The sequence below is a fragment of the Lytechinus variegatus genome, chromosome 2, assembly GCF_018143015.1.
Source record: "Lytechinus variegatus isolate NC3 chromosome 2, Lvar_3.0, whole genome shotgun sequence".
NCBI lineage: Eukaryota > Metazoa > Echinodermata > Echinoidea > Temnopleuroida > Toxopneustidae > Lytechinus > Lytechinus variegatus.
The window spans coordinates 15375502-15391402 of record NC_054741.1 but is presented as its reverse complement, the minus strand read 5'-3'; the positions used below and the strand labels follow the sequence as shown (position 1 = coordinate 15391402).

The 15901-nt window shown below is 38.1% G+C and overlaps 1 protein-coding gene across 1 annotated transcript; it reads left to right on the top strand.

Moving 5' to 3' along the window:
• Nucleotides 1–14037: 14037 nt before the first annotated feature.
• LOC121409665 lies at nucleotides 14038–15686 on the top strand. Its single transcript, XM_041601575.1, has 2 exons — nucleotides 14038–15582; nucleotides 15669–15686. Exons 1-2 carry the CDS (start codon nucleotides 14038–14040, stop codon nucleotides 15684–15686), a joined length of 1563 nt encoding a protein of 520 aa, XP_041457509.1.
• The last annotated feature ends 215 nt before the right edge of the window (nucleotides 15687–15901 follow it).

Sequence of the window (15901 nt, the reverse complement as noted above, 5' to 3'; positions counted from 1 at the left end):
TTTCATTGAGGCTTTCTCACGATCTTCTCCTATTCGATATGTATATCAGTGTCATTTGAGGTTGAATTCTGCTCAAGGAGAAAGAAAATGGATCTCGATGATATTAGTAGACCTATGTAAAAAGAAAAAACAAAAACAATTACGACCGTTCTTTGGGTATATCAATATAATTATCGTGCACTGACATCGAACTCAATAAACCATCTGAGACCCCAACTTCACACTGCTAATTTAGAAGAATTATCATCACTTTTAAGGACAAGTCCATTTTTTCAAAAAAAAAATTGATTTGAATAAAAAGATATAAGTTAATCAAGCATAGGGCTAACACATGAAATTTCATCAAAATCGAGTGTAAAATAAGAAAGTTATGACATTTTCACAAAACAGTTATATGCACACCCTGGTCAGTATGCAAATGAGGTGACTGACGATTCGACGTCAACCACTAACTAATTCTTTTGTATTTAGTGTAGTAGGTTTCACGGTACACCATGTTTCTTGGGCAAGTTTCAGGACCACCCAATCTCGACGTTTCGACAAGTGTGTTCTTGTCGTCCTCAGGAGAATTCTGTACCGTGAAACCTACTATTCTTCGCCATGAAAACCTTCAGAAGTTATATCTTTCATATTTCACCGGGGTATTTTATTATGTGAAATATGAATTGTTCTTATTTTCTCGTAGTCATGTGAAACTTTTTTTTGTTCTCCCTGAACATGAGATATTACCAATGTTTTAACATCTGTAATTCAGTAGAGTTGGTCCTTAATGTCAAATCTATTAAAACAAATGAAATCTTGTATAATTCAAACAATACAAACAAACATAAGAAATAGTGAGTGAGGGGGCATCATCGGCTTGCTCACTTACATGTCGTTGAGTTGAGCATACAACCTCTTTTGTGAAAAATAAGCAAAACTTTAGAATGTCATAACATTCTTATTTTATATCTGGTTTTCATGAATCTTTTAGCGTCGTACTTGATTGATCTTTCTCTTTCGATTCAAATCAACATTTTCTGGGGTTGGACTTGACCTTTAATAATGATATAATCTTTTAAATCAGGAAGAATTGTAAATCAATGATTATCTTTACGAATTCTCTGTTCCTGGCAATACCAGATTGTATTTGCAGTCCACCCTAAATATCAGCCTGTCATCATGGTCATCGTGCTTTTTATACTCCTGAATCGACGCAAGAAGGCAGAAGATACCAAAGTGAACATGCGAAGGAGTGCCGCCTCATTTAACTGTCTAATCCCCACTATGTCTTCTTGGATATTACTACATCTAGCAGTACTTATGAAGAGTAATATTTTAATCCTCTCAGGATTAAAAGCTTAAGAAGGTATTCCTATACACCTTTAAGAGACTTTGTGTCTGGTTTTCCATTAGAGAGCGCTTCATTGAAATGAAATACCTTTGAATTAAGTGACCTGAAGGGCACCTGATGCCACGTTCTTTTCATCTTAAACACTAAAAAAAGTACAGTTTTATACATCGCTGCAAAATCATAATTATCTTAATCTTAGTTCTTATAGAATCCATTCTGCACGTAGTTCGATTATGAAATCAATTTATCATGTCTATAGAGCGATTTCATAATTGAGTTATCTGCAGAATGCTAGACGCGCATTAACGACCATTCACTATTTCATTATTGGTCAAATTTTAAGATTTAAGGTTTAGAAATTTCCAAAGGCTTATGAAAATAATCAACAAAATATTTTACATATCATGCATATTGAGTTAACACTATCTATTTTTATATCTTATGAAATTCCTATAGGACTCGGTCTTTTTATAATTGGTGATACTTCATCGAATAATAATGTTGCCTATAATTTTTTATCTATGACAATTGTCAAAAGACTTTGTCAAATTTTGTTGAAAAGTATTTGAATGATTATGAATTTTATTTGTGAGAGAAAATAAGGGAAAATTCTTTTCGACAGATAGTTTGATGGATCGATTATTGAAGTTACCGAGCCTTTTATTGACAATTCATACGCAGTTCACGGATAAACTTACTCCATATTTCTGTATCAATCTAATCATTACCTTTATTTGTCGGCCATTAGAATTCATTTGATAAGTAGATTCATCTGAAAGATTCTGTCTATAGCATTGAATAGTCACTTCATATTTATCCTAAAAAATCACCTGACCTAAAAATCATATTAATGTCACAAGTGTCACGACAATTTTAAGTAGAGTTTCTTGGAGTAACACACCGTCCAGTAAACATTGGTAAGCGTAATGCCCACAGCCGAGCTTACGAACAGTTCTCTATCAAAACTGGACATTATTTTGAAAAATGAAGGTATGAAATACTAATGGCTAAAAATAACGAAATAAATTACTAATATACCTAGTAATAACTAGTATACGGTTTGGTATGCAAATTGGGCTTAACTGACATGGGGCAAAACTGGATAAATTTACAAACCTTATTTTATCATCTTAAAGAATAGGATGAAATATCTTGACCAATTACCATTTATTTCAGATTCACAGGGGTACGAGCGGTACTTCATCTTTCTAAGAATTCGATTTCCGTTTTTTTTATCCGAATAATTGCAACTCGTATATCTCTTCCTTCATATCTTGGACAAGAGCCTTAATGAAGGGCTTTTTCTGGTAAATCGATGCGAAGCGGGATAGGCCAAGCGGCCGGATCTTTTCCAGTTGGCGTCGTTTTGGAAAAGGTGACACTAGCCAGTTAATATTTGAAGAGTGGCAACATATAGAGTAAACGATTGCCCGATGGGTCCATTAGCAAATTTTTATTTCTAGAATAAGGGAGCATTGATCGAAACCAAGATTAATTCCTCGTTTTTGTGATGTAAGTTTACTTGGCAATTTGTGATTAATTGCTTTGGCAACGATTGGTGAGGCAGGATCACTTCTGAAATTTCCCCATCACTTTGTGGTCATTTGAAGAATGCCAAGGTTGCCTATTTAGACGCATGAAATAGAACAAAGGTCACATTGTTAAGAAGTTTATTGGTTATAGCTATCTGCATGTTAAATCAGTTTACTTTGTTAAGAAGTAGTTAGGCCTACTGTTATTATTTCATCCTGATCTTATCAATCAGGTGATCGTACGTAGCCATGAAGTTCTTTATTATGATACGGACTGCCTTCAAATATATAACATCAACGTTTCTTTACTCACCACGTGACTTCTTTTGCTTCTTAATCATTTTAAAGTTTTACTTCTCGATATATCCTGCATGATTGATTATTAATGCTCTCTTTTTACCATATTGATATCTGATTGACCTTCTTACGACAAAAGGCTCCACTTTTCTTTACTTTTCTGTTGGTTTTGTTTGGAGCAGAACCAATAACCTCAAGAAAATTGGTTCATTGACAAGCTAAGCGAAAACAGCAGGTAAAGGACGAACAATATTAATTATGATAATGCAATGTAAATGCAAAGTGTGGAGAAAACAAGATTAAATTAGCAAAGCAATCATTTATATGAAATCATTCAGTTTTTGTATAAAGTCGGGAATTAAATTTTACATTCTTTTTCAAATTGGAAATAATATGCAAACAATTCTCATCCATAACCGTGAACCTACTACAGTTTTGATGTCTTTTAACAAATTGCTACCATTTTTTTATTCATTAACTTTCTCTAAGGAGCCTTTAAAGTACCATCGACTTGACGACTTGGCGAGATATTTTTATCTTACTACGGTGGGATACGTTATCTCGCCAAGTCGACTTTAATATAAAAAGTTCTATGTCGACATGGCGATATACTTTATCTCGTCTATTCGACTTGTAAAAGTGGTATATGTCAACTTGGCGAGATAATTGGACCCTCGCCGGGCCTTGGACACTTCATATCTTGCCATGTATTATAAGTCGACTTGGCAAGATATCTCGCCATGTTGACATATAACGTTTTATAAGTCAACTTGGCAAGATACCGTATCTCGCCATGTCGACATATAACTTTTTATAAGTCGACTTGGCGAGATAACATATCTCGCCATGACATAATAAGGTTATTGTGTCGACATGTCAAGATAAAGTATCTCGCCAAGTCGTCAAGTCGATGGCACTTTAAAGATAAATTCCAGTTTTGGTAACGATCTCAAAATGACTTTTTACAGAATCTAATATAATGACCACCCAAGTGTCTGTTTGTATGACTAAAAAAATATGTGCCAAAGGATTATGGAAGAAATTGTGTAATTGCTGAGGAATAAGCAAAATAAGAGAGGATTCGGTCACTTCCGTCGGGTCTTTATTCCAGTAATAATAGTACACTGTCCCACGTGTGCCTATCTGTGTTGGTGATCTTCAGCATGAACGTTTTTCAGCGTAGATTTCACGATTTCACAAAGTTCAGTTTATGTAACTGTACCAGATCTAGATCCTCGATGATATTCTGACAAGCCTGGTTTTACAGACTTTCTTATGAAATCAGTGTTTACTGCAACTACTGGCATTTCTCTTTAAAGGCTGCGTATTTCTCGCTTTTTTTCCGCGAAGATTTCATCTGTAGGCCTCCTCCGTGTATTTTACTTTTTTTAGTCACGGTCCCCGAATCGATTCTTCAACCCAACAATGCCGGAACTACCAGTAGGAAACTTTCAGGGAAACAGAGTTCTAATGTAAAATGTGAATACCAAAAGATAGTTCATTCACAGACTAAATACCACCATCTCTAAAGCTGCCCTTTTTGCGCGGATAATTTGTCCCTTTACACTTCTCCTATAGATTAGTTTCGATTGTGGACCAATTAATCAATAATTCTGAGACAGCATTGGTCGGTCGTAAATCCGTCCTACCCCAGATAGGATTAAATCTCAACGTGACGTCTTTTCAAACGTCAAGGTGCGTCATGGGTGCATCTTGATGGAAGGAGGGGGGGGGGGGTGGCATGAAATGTGATAATGGTAGAAAAACCTGAGCGATAGACAATAAAACGAATTAAACCAAAACATGCCGATCCCGTAAAATGTTTCTATGTTATTCATGTAATTGGTGAAATACCAGCGTGACGTTTACTAGCAAAAAAGCTGTCCTGCCGAGATACTACGGGATTTACCATAAACAAATATAGAAACAGCATTTCTGTACAATCTACAAATCATGCGTTGACTATTATATGGAAGTGGTTAAGAATTTGATGAGAAATATCTAAACCGAGGACGTCTCCGGTTGTCGGGCGTTCCAAGTTTAGTGCGTTAGATCTCAAAAGGTGTGTCGTAACTGACAGAAAAACACTTAACAAGATTAGTCTTGTTTTTTTATCAAACAGGCAAATATTTTTTCCTTCAAGCTTATTAAAGAATAATAATAATAAGAAATATATATATCCATAATAATTTAGATGTAAGCCTAATTGTTCAACAGGGAATCGGAGCAGTAAGGAGGCCACATGGTATGTCCAGATGGCATCAATGTAACTGACGAAGTAAGTCTTTGAACAGATGTTATGTAGTCGTCGTTGTCCAAAACTTGTGAACATTAGCCAAGTTGAAATCAAGAGATAAAAGAAGACACAAATGCTCATCATTATATCCCCACATCATTGACGGGCCTTTATTCATTTTACGGGATATCTGGCGTCACGACTCCCGCTCACTTGCGGAAGTTTGTGTGACGCATTTTTTCTCCAAATGTCACATAATGTTTAGATTGGCTGCAATATTCCTGTCATCTCTCGTACTGCCAAGGAAATTACCAATATATCTGCAATCAATGGTACCGCGGGTCTGAAAAGGACAAAATTAATGCTCGCAGGCAGTAAGTACATTCCAGTCACATTAATTCATTAAACATCGTCCTCGTGCCCCCAGACAAAGATGTTCGTGTTGGAGACTGCATGGGTTACATGTTCGGTCAAACCTAGGATGGATAGAATTATCTCTCGTATTTTTTTTTCACTGTCCCATGTTTTGAATATAATTACAAACGCACGCCTGTTCGTTCTTTGGAGTTGTATTCGTGTAATCAGTGTAATTTGATCCCCACCCTTTTACTGGTTTTAGTGATAAAACAAACGAATTTAATATCAATCGAGACAAAAGAAATGAATTGTTGGTATAATGAGAAAGAACGGTAGCCTGCACCCTCCTTGTAAGGGGATGTAACATGGTGGTGGGTGGGGGGGGGGGGCAGTTTACCAAAGTCGTGGCATTGGGCTGATGTATTATACAACTAATTATGTCATCAGACCTAACTTACGTGACTCGGTTTTCTATTTAAAACGATAAAAACCTTTGAATCATCGACAAGCTATTGATTTTTTTTCTTGGGACCCTTTCAAACAAATTTCATATAGGCTTGACGGCGACCCAGGCTAAAATTTCAATTAGCTAAACCAGATTGTTCACAAACGTTAGAACAAATTATATGACAAAAATACCCATCAAAGGGTCTTTAAAATTGGTGATTGTTTGATTCGAGGCCCTACCAGAAAGGATTAAAACCATTCACTTGAATAAAAATATTTCAGGCACGAACGTGTGACGTATAGCAATTGAACGCCGATGCATATTTCTTTCAGTATAATGTGTCTGTCATTTTAATGTATTACACCTAGTAGTATGTAGAGGGGGAAAAAAACCTTGACACGAAAAGACGGGTGCCGTAACGCACGTCATGTCGATGCGGATTACGCGGTCATTAAACTTTATCATTATGATATTAAATTTTAAATTTTTAAGTAAATAATTAATTTCCCGTCTACTAATCCGACTTAAGGGAGGTTAAAACCTTCCAATAAAAATGCTAGACATTCATTTATTTCCAGGTTGCAATTTTTATCCATTTCAGTGAATATTTCTATTGAAAAGTTTGAGAATATACCGCATTTTTCTCTCAACTGAATATTCACATCTATTATCTGTCGTGAGTTTAAGGAGATTAAGAATTTTACGACGAAATTAACCTTAAATACTTGATCCCTAATAAGAAATAAATGATAGCGCACGAATATAAATAATTCATTTGTAAAGCGGATAGATATTATGCGCTATATAAACAAATTATTATTAGTAGCAGAGGTGATATCAATACAGAATATATGTTTTATTCATGATAAGAAACGATTTCTGCAGCACATTCACATGTATGCTAGAAAATCAAAGTATTCGCGAAATGGCTGTGCATCTATGCGATCCATTCCTTAATTCCCTGAAATATGTATGAAAAATATGGTAATTATTCACCATTCTTTGGCTCCGAGACGCCATAATGTGTAAAGTCTAGGTACTGATTCACAAAGGTATTGCACAGGTTAAGAATCAATTTAAAGGAATACAGCCAGCCAAATTTCTTTTTCTTTCTTTCCTTTTTTGTGATCACTTTACGAAATGTTGAAATGTACTGATACTGACAAATATTAAGTTGTTTTTATTTTCTTTTTGCAACCAATGGGTAGTAATTTCATATAAAGTATTAATAGACGTTAATTTGAAAGATTCTTACAAGAAGAAGACCCGTCATACTCTATTAAAACACACAGAAAACAAACGGAAACAAATTATTTAGGTGATCAATTTGGCATTCCATAGTACTTTCATTCGTCACTTTATAAACATTTACGAACAGTGACGACTGACTTAACGAAGAGTTTTCCGGCGTGGGTTCTGAAGGTTTCCCCAAGGCACCAATCCGATCCGAGCTGATCAGTCTTTTCGTCACATAGAAGGGAGGAGACATTACCGCCATCTTTAGTAGTCAAGAGCAATTGAGAGGCCCTCAGAAGCGAAAAGCCAAGGGTCGTCTCTCATTGTCATGATTATGGGCAGTGATCGAAATTTCGGCATTCTTGAATTATCTAACTGCGCGCGTATGTAGAATGAAAAAAGAAAGGATTATTTAGAGCACTCGAAAACGTTATCATTATTTGGATATTCGAGTTGTTTGGCCTTCCGTCGCATACGCTTCAAGTGGAGGGGTGTTGGGAGAATGAAAGAAGGCATGACCATGATGATGAGTGTCTGGATATCAAGGGCAAAATATTTTGGGAAGTTATTATAACCCCTTCTCTGCGACTGTCATCGCGCATTAGCTGGAAGACGGGGACCAACGAAAGCGTTTTCTAATCCACGACGCAATTTCGCTGTGCGATGCGTCTGTTTTTTTCGGAGCCAATACTTTGATATCTAAGATAGACAAACAAGCCGGTATTCTGAACTCGGGCTTAAATCGAACCCTGGTGTAAAGTTGTGGTTTAACCATGGAGACCCAAATGGGGTACAACTCCCTAAAAGTGTACATCCCATTTTTTTAACTCATATGACACCCAAATTGTCTGTGAATTATTACTGAAGTATTTTCCTTCATTATAAAAGCGAAAGGAAACATAACAGTGAACATACAAAATATACAATTTAAACAGAATTTTTGGCTCTCTATAATTTAAGCACAGAGCTAGACCGTGGTCTAAGTTAAACCTGACTTCAGAATACGGGCCCATGAATTTATAAAAAGGTCTAGCCCGAGTGGAAATATATGCACAAATGATAACATTATCGAATATTTTTAAGCATATGCTAAGAGGGCTACACAACTTCCGAATGACCTTATCTCATGCATGTGATTGAAAAAGGCCGTTAAGATTCTTGGATGTGGGTTGACGGGAAAAACGAGAATGGCATATACCTTGGATCATGAGGAGGAGAGTAGGAGCGCAAAGCACGGTTTGGGAGAAGTTGCATTTTTAATTCTTTTTAAGAACAATCACCCAACCTCCATTGATCAATAATCAAATGAAAGAAACAAATTCTGGCAACTAACAATTAAAATAACCATTTTATGGACATGATTTTACTAGTATCTAAAAAACAACCTACTCTCACACCAGCAATGGATCTCTGGGTAGAATTGTGATTACACTCGTTAGACGAATTTTGGCAAAAACTGTTTCCTGTTAATTTCGGCCAACACCTAGTAGGAGTGGTTTAAAACAGAATCGACCCGAATCGATCATTCCAAAAGTGTATGTTACAACATGGCTTAGAATACTTCATGCATGAGCACGAATGTTTCCCATGAGGGGCAAGACTATCTCTATCTACCTCCAGACATAAAGGGGTGGGGGTAAAATCTTGTTTTGTACGGTTTCCTTTGGCTTCTTGCACTTCATTCTGCACCCATATAAAACACATTTTGCCGACTGAGATATAAAGAAAGCCACTAAGGGTGGATTCATCTCAAATTGTTACTATAGTCATGATTGTAAGTGATGTCAATAAGTTTAAGCTTTGTCGATACCCATAGGAGATAACAAAACTTTCCACAACTCAACAATGAGTGTCAAACACGTACTGGAAAGAAGATATTGAAGATAACAGCCCATATTCTGATAGCAGGTTTAACTTCAACTCAGGATTAAAGTTGTGGTTTAAGTATGGATAGCAAATTGTTACATAAATCACTAACAGTAGAAATATCATATATAGTTCAGCTCATTTGGCTCTCAAATCATTCATAATTGTCTAGGGAGTATAAATAGATGAGTGTATGTCTTCACCATCGATGAAACAGGAAAGAGCACAATGAATTAAGAAACATACAACTTAATAAAAATTTTGATACTTTTGGCTTCCCATACTTTTAACCACAAATTTAAACCTGCTATCAGAATACGGGCCAACATCTTTCTCTTCTCTGCCCCCCTTCCTCCTCAGAGTGAATGACACTATTTGCTCTTAGATGGAGGGGAAATAATCGTACCTAAACATGGTGGGTATCGGGGGGGGGGGTCATATGTTTTAAGATTAATGTTAAACAATTTCACATTAAAACTTTGAGAATGAATCATATTTTAAGAGGGTTTGTTTTTCCAGCATCTGTCCTGTCACTGTAATACGGACCAGTCACGACTTCCCAGCTGTGAGAGATTTTCGTAAAGTGTACATGGGGAATTGGACATACATCTGAGTGGATAAATGAAGCGACCTGTATGGGTTGCTGTATCCAGGAGCGCCCCCTTTATATCAGAGAGTTTCGGCAATTTCGACTCTAACATAAAAGTAATTGACGCATAGCTTAGCTAACATTCTTTTCTTTTTAATTTTCCAATAGCACGTGGTACACTATTATTATTCCTTCATCTATACAATAATGACGATAGTTACTTGATTTGAAAAAAAAAACTATAAAAAGTCATAAACTTTACATGTACATGTAAAGGCGAAGAGCGAGAGAGCGTACCGCCCGAGCCTCTTCCTCTTAGATTTCGGCAATTTTCTTGTTGAAATATCTAATTATGGAGGGAAAGGAGAATCGCCCAATCCATTTGGACCCCTGGCTACGAGCCGGGGTGATGAACGGCAAGGCATTTCTGGTACTTACAACGGTTATCCAGTGTCATGGCAACATATTTTTTTGGAATAATTTGCTAAATGAATATGTTAAATTGCAGCATGCATTTACTTGTTTAATATGTATGTAATTAATCCTTTGAATAATATGTTTAGCTAATATTTTTTAAAATCTTGGCACATAAAAAATAATAAGAAATCTCTCGAAATTCGTATCATTGCAAATATTTAGAAGCTTCGCTCTACTCAAGTAAAACTTAACGTTATCGTAGCTTTCACAGTTATATTTGTTTTTAGGCGACTGGTAAAAGAAACTACGAGCATACAATTGTGCAATTGCCGAGATCACATTTTTTGGTACCACAGCGGCAGTTTTGCCAAGAAAGTCCAGTTAGCAGATTGCTTATTATGACTCCAAAACTTTATTAATTTCAACGGGATTCATCCCACACCTGAAGGTATGTTTTTTTGAGTATTTACTTAAAGTTCTAGGACAAAATATGTGATAAATGGTTATTTTATTAGGTTTTTTATGACACGTATCAGGTTACAACAATCCGTTTATTTCAATGTAAAATGTATCGTACGTTGATATTGTAAAGTTAGAGCCGTAGAGGTTCACGCAGTGGACATTGAAAGTGAAAGTGATTTGTTTCAAACTTTTGGGCTGAAAAGAGTAGTGATGAAAGCCAAAGATTATTATTAACTTGAGCTAAACATTTGAAGGTTCAAACATTTAGAAATGAGTTTTTATGCATTCTTTACTGGAAAAAGGGAACTATATTTTTGGTTGAGCTTCCATAGTGAAAGCTTTACGCACAATGTCCACCGCGGAGTGATATTCTTCCTTGAAATTTAGTGTGATACGCCTCCGTATAGACTTCAATTCTAGGCGCTTTATACAAATTTGTTATAGATGCAATTATGCATTATTTAAACACATAGATTTACATTTGGCTAAAAGAAATAGAAAAGAAGCAAATTGATCATTTCTTTTATCTTATCAGTTTATCAGCCAAACCATATTGTTTTAAAGATGCATCTTTAGCATGTAAACAAATGCAAGTTTTAAATATACTAAATTTGCAGTTTGGAAGTAGGTGGAGTATTGTTAAAAATACATTTAAAAGTGGTATAAGAGAAATTGAGTATTAACATAATTTCATTGTATTCACTCTATTTGGATTCATTGTATTCACTCTTTTTGGAGAAGCTTAAAGAGATAAATATGAAATGTTCAACAATAAGAATGAAAATGGAACTTATTGTTATTTACAACAAAGTAAATGGATTTATTGAGCATACATGCTTACACAGTTAATACTCCACAAGAGTAACTCAGTGTAACACTTCACAGGAGCATTTTTCTTATGAATGCTTTCTTGTTTTGTTTACTTGTTACAGGGTTAATCAACTCAGTTGTTGAATGGTGCTTGAAAGTGAAACTACAAGAGATTAAAGAAGGCAACATGAATCTCATTATACGCCTGTTCTATATAAGGTCTCTTCATTGCAACAACGAGAATTTGAGATGTGGAAGTATGGTGATTGAGTGACTGAGTCCATAACAATCTTCAACAACTGACTCAAATTGGACTCTGAGAGCAACCTACCTCCATCTTACACTAGATTTAGTCAGCATAAGGACTTGGAAGTTTCCTGAATCTACCATGGCCGACATAAGCCAACTGAAGTTATTGAGACGGAATACTAAAGGAGCTTTAACTCGCACCTTAAACTCCATTGAGAGGTTGCTAGTAGACCCTGCAAATGACGCTGAAACCATAAAAGAATACATAGCCAAAGCAGGGGAACAGTTCAAAGAAGTGGAATGTAAACACACCAAGTTGGTAGAGAACATAACAGATGAAGCAATATACGAAGAAGAAGAAGAATGGATGGGAGAGTGTGAACAGAGGTTTGTGGAGACCATCGTTCATGCACGGAAGTTCATCGGGTCTCTGAACCAAAGTGAGCCAATTACTCTCAAGTCTGAAACGCAGCCAACACCCACGCCTTCATCTGTCACACAAGGTGCATCCCCACCAGCAGTGGAAGCTGCATCTATTCCTACATCCCAACCTACCAACCCAGCAGCAACGACCAATTCGGTTTCTCCTAGTCCAACATCTGGTCTGTCAGCTGGTACTCCAAAAATGCAAAAGATGAAATTTCCTACATTTAATGGGGACATTAAAGAGTATCAACGTTTCTGTACTTTATTCAAACATTGTGCCACAGATCTAACAGAAATAGAGTGTTTTTACCAGCTTACTCAATCCATGATCAATGCACGTGAGCGCAACATGATAAAGGGTTGCATCAACGTACAGAGAGCCTGGCAAGTTCTAGATGAGAAGTACGGCGACCAGGATAGAGTTGTGGACAATCTGCTCCAGGAATTGGAGAACTTGAAGCCTTATCAAACCAAAGGTAAAGTTAGTCTGAGCGCCATGACTGTATTTGTCCAGACATTGCAGGTGTTTGAAATGCAAGCAGAAACAATTGGCCTTTCTGGAGAGCTGAATAGTAAAATCTTGCTTAGTCAAATCAAGCAAAAGATGCCTGAGGAACATCGCATTGCCTACTACAAGAGTGTCAGAGATGAACACAACAGTGACACGCTTGGAGGTCTGGTTAAATGGCTACATAGTCAGCTTCTACTACAAGAGAAGGCCAAGTCACCTTTTCCGGAGAAACTTAGTTCTTCTGAGACGATGCAGAATAAAAGTACCAAATCATCAAACGCTGCAACTTGGAACCAACCTAAACAGCAGAATCGTTTCAAAGAACAGAAAGGCCCCAAGGTACCCAAGTGCGCTCTTCATACAAACTCAAATACACATTTTCTAAAAACGTGTATGAAATTCAGGAATCTGAGCCTCCAGGAAAAATATGACATTATGAAAAAACACAACATTTGTAATCGTTGTGGTCATAACAATTGTCAAGCTGGGAAGCCTCCTTTCGATCTCAAGTCCTGCCAGTTTCCTTCACCATGCACTATCCAGACGTGTGGCAGTGATGCCCATTTCTCTGCCATTTGTCCTGTAGTATATGGGAGTAATACTGCTTCGGTGAATCCACCCCGGGTTCATCCACCAGACCAGATGAATGCCAATGCAAGGTCATTTCGTCCAGCATCTGTAACTACCGTAACGGGAAAGGAACTCCATGGTATTCTCCCAACAGTTATGGGCTATCTTCGAATAGGGAACCTTCGCCAATTGGTACGCATATTACTTGATGGTGGAAGCCAAGCTTCACTTGTTAGAGAAGGGATCTTCCCAAGGACGGAACATGACAGATATCAAGAGCATGAACTAACACTAGTTGGGGGAAACACCATCTCACGGAGACTGAAACTCATTGATTGTCAAATAGAGGACATGGAAGGGAAGCACTCTTACCCACTGACATTAACAGAGATTGATAAGCCATGTGGAAACGCTCAAGTCATTCAAGCAGATATTATACAGCAGTATGCCCACTTGAGTGAAATTGAGGTCAACACTGCTCCTTCGACAACTATCGATGTTCTTCTCGGTGTTGACAATACGTACCTCATGATCTGGGAAGAGTTCATCAGGGCCCGAGATGTGATGATCCAGTTGCAGTCAGATGTCCATTGGGATGGTATATCCAAGGAGGACGTTCGTGCGGTACTACCCCACTCCTCAACTACCTCAATGTATCTGCCATCGGTCCAATTGAAGAGTTTATTGGGTTAGAGACTATGGGTCTGGAACCAAAAAGATGTAAATGTTCAACAGACCTTCTGGACAGAAATGCCACAGAGGTCATGCAGCAAAGTGTGTCTCAACTCCCAAATGGTTCCTATGAGATCGCACTTCCATGGAAGAAACCCCCTGAGAGTTTACCAGACAATTATGAGTATGCCGTGAAAAGACAAAAACACCTCGAGAAGCAGTTTGCTGACAGGCCTGCTGAATGGGAGGTGTATTGCAAGCAGATGAGAGATCAGGTTAAGAGGGGCGTTTCCAGACACGTGACAGACGAAGAGATGAGACAAGACCGGGCTACAGGAAAGAAAATGTGGTTTCTTCCACATTTCGCAGTCACCAAGGACTCAACTACCACTCCTGTGCGAGTAGTGTATGATGGAAAGTCACGATTCCAAGGTCATGCACTAAATGACTATTTGATGAAAGGAGAGAATGTTAATTCAAACCTGTTTGAAGTCGCCTTGCGCTTCAGAGAGAATGAGGTTGGAGTTATTGCTGATATAAGCAAGATGTACCAAGCCATCAAAATCAAACCAGATGATGCCAGATTTCATCGTTACGTCTTCAGAGAGAGCCCAAGTCACCCGTTACAGGTTTTCGAGCTCAGCACTGTGACTTTTGGGGACAAACCCTCACCAACAGCTGCCATCCTCACACTGCGACATGTCGTCGAGGAACATGCTCCAAGAGATGAAGGACTGAAAGATGTAGTTGTCCACCAGTTCTACATGGACGATCTGAACGAATCTGTTTCTGATGTGCAGCAAGCTCTTGAACTCAAATCGAAGCTCACAAAGACCCTAGAGAAGGGAAAGTTCAATCTACGTAAGTGGCAGTCAAACAAACGAGAGGTTTGTGATGAGACCGAGGATATGAAGTCTGCAACAGTGCTTGGGACCAAATGGAATTTGGAGAAAGACACGCTGAGCGTCAAAGAGGTGAAACCAATCAAAGGTATACCTACGAAGCGCAGCATTCTGAAACAGACGGCATCATACTACGATGTCTTCGGAGTTTTGTCTGGAATATTGGTGAGGCCAAAGATCCTCCTGCAAAAACTATGGCAACTCAATTTGGATTGGGATACGCCTATTGACTCCCAAAAAGAACTCTGTGCAACACTGGATGCCATAAACAAGGACCTGGAGGAAGTAGTGGATGTTGAGATACCGAGATGCCTAATTCCAGAGGAGTTTAAAGGAACGAGACCCTTGCCTGAGGTGTCACTACATGGACTAAGTGATGCATCTGAAGACGCGATGGGCATGGGAGTGTGGCTCAGGTGGTCCCATCTGGAAGGAACAGGGGCAGAGTTGTCCTTTGTGTGTGCGAGAGCAAGGCTTACACCGCTGAAGCAATCGAGCATGCCCAGGAAAGAGCTGCAAGCAATTCTTTTGCTGTCGAGACTGATGTGCACGATCAGAGATGCCCTCCGTATCAACATAGCATACTGGAAAATATGGACTGACAGTATGACTGCCATCAGCTGGTTGAGGGGTCAGTCCAAATCCTTCCGTGCCTATGTCGCCTACAGGGTAGGCGAAATCACCACTAGATTTGATCCTATCTCTGATGTCGCCTATGTACCATCTGCCCAGAATGCAATTGACCTGGTGTCTAGAGGAGGTACTGCAAGTGAGATGAAGCGAGTTATAGATGGTCCAGAGTTCTTAAAACTTTCTCCATCAATGTGGCCAAAGACACCCGAGAATATCCCTACAGATCCAAAAGACAAAGAAAAGAAAAAGTTCCATGTACGGAATGCGAAGACATATGCACTCGGTGTCAAGATGGAGGACAAAACGATATGGGCGGCCATAAGTGCCAAAATTACCGATTTGAGAAATATATATG

Bases quoted from the DNA above. Each gene is read 5' to 3' on its own strand.
- LOC121409665 (XM_041601575.1), top strand. From the start codon at position 14,038: ATGGGTCTGGAACCAAAAAGATGTAAATGTTCAACAGACCTTCTGGAC.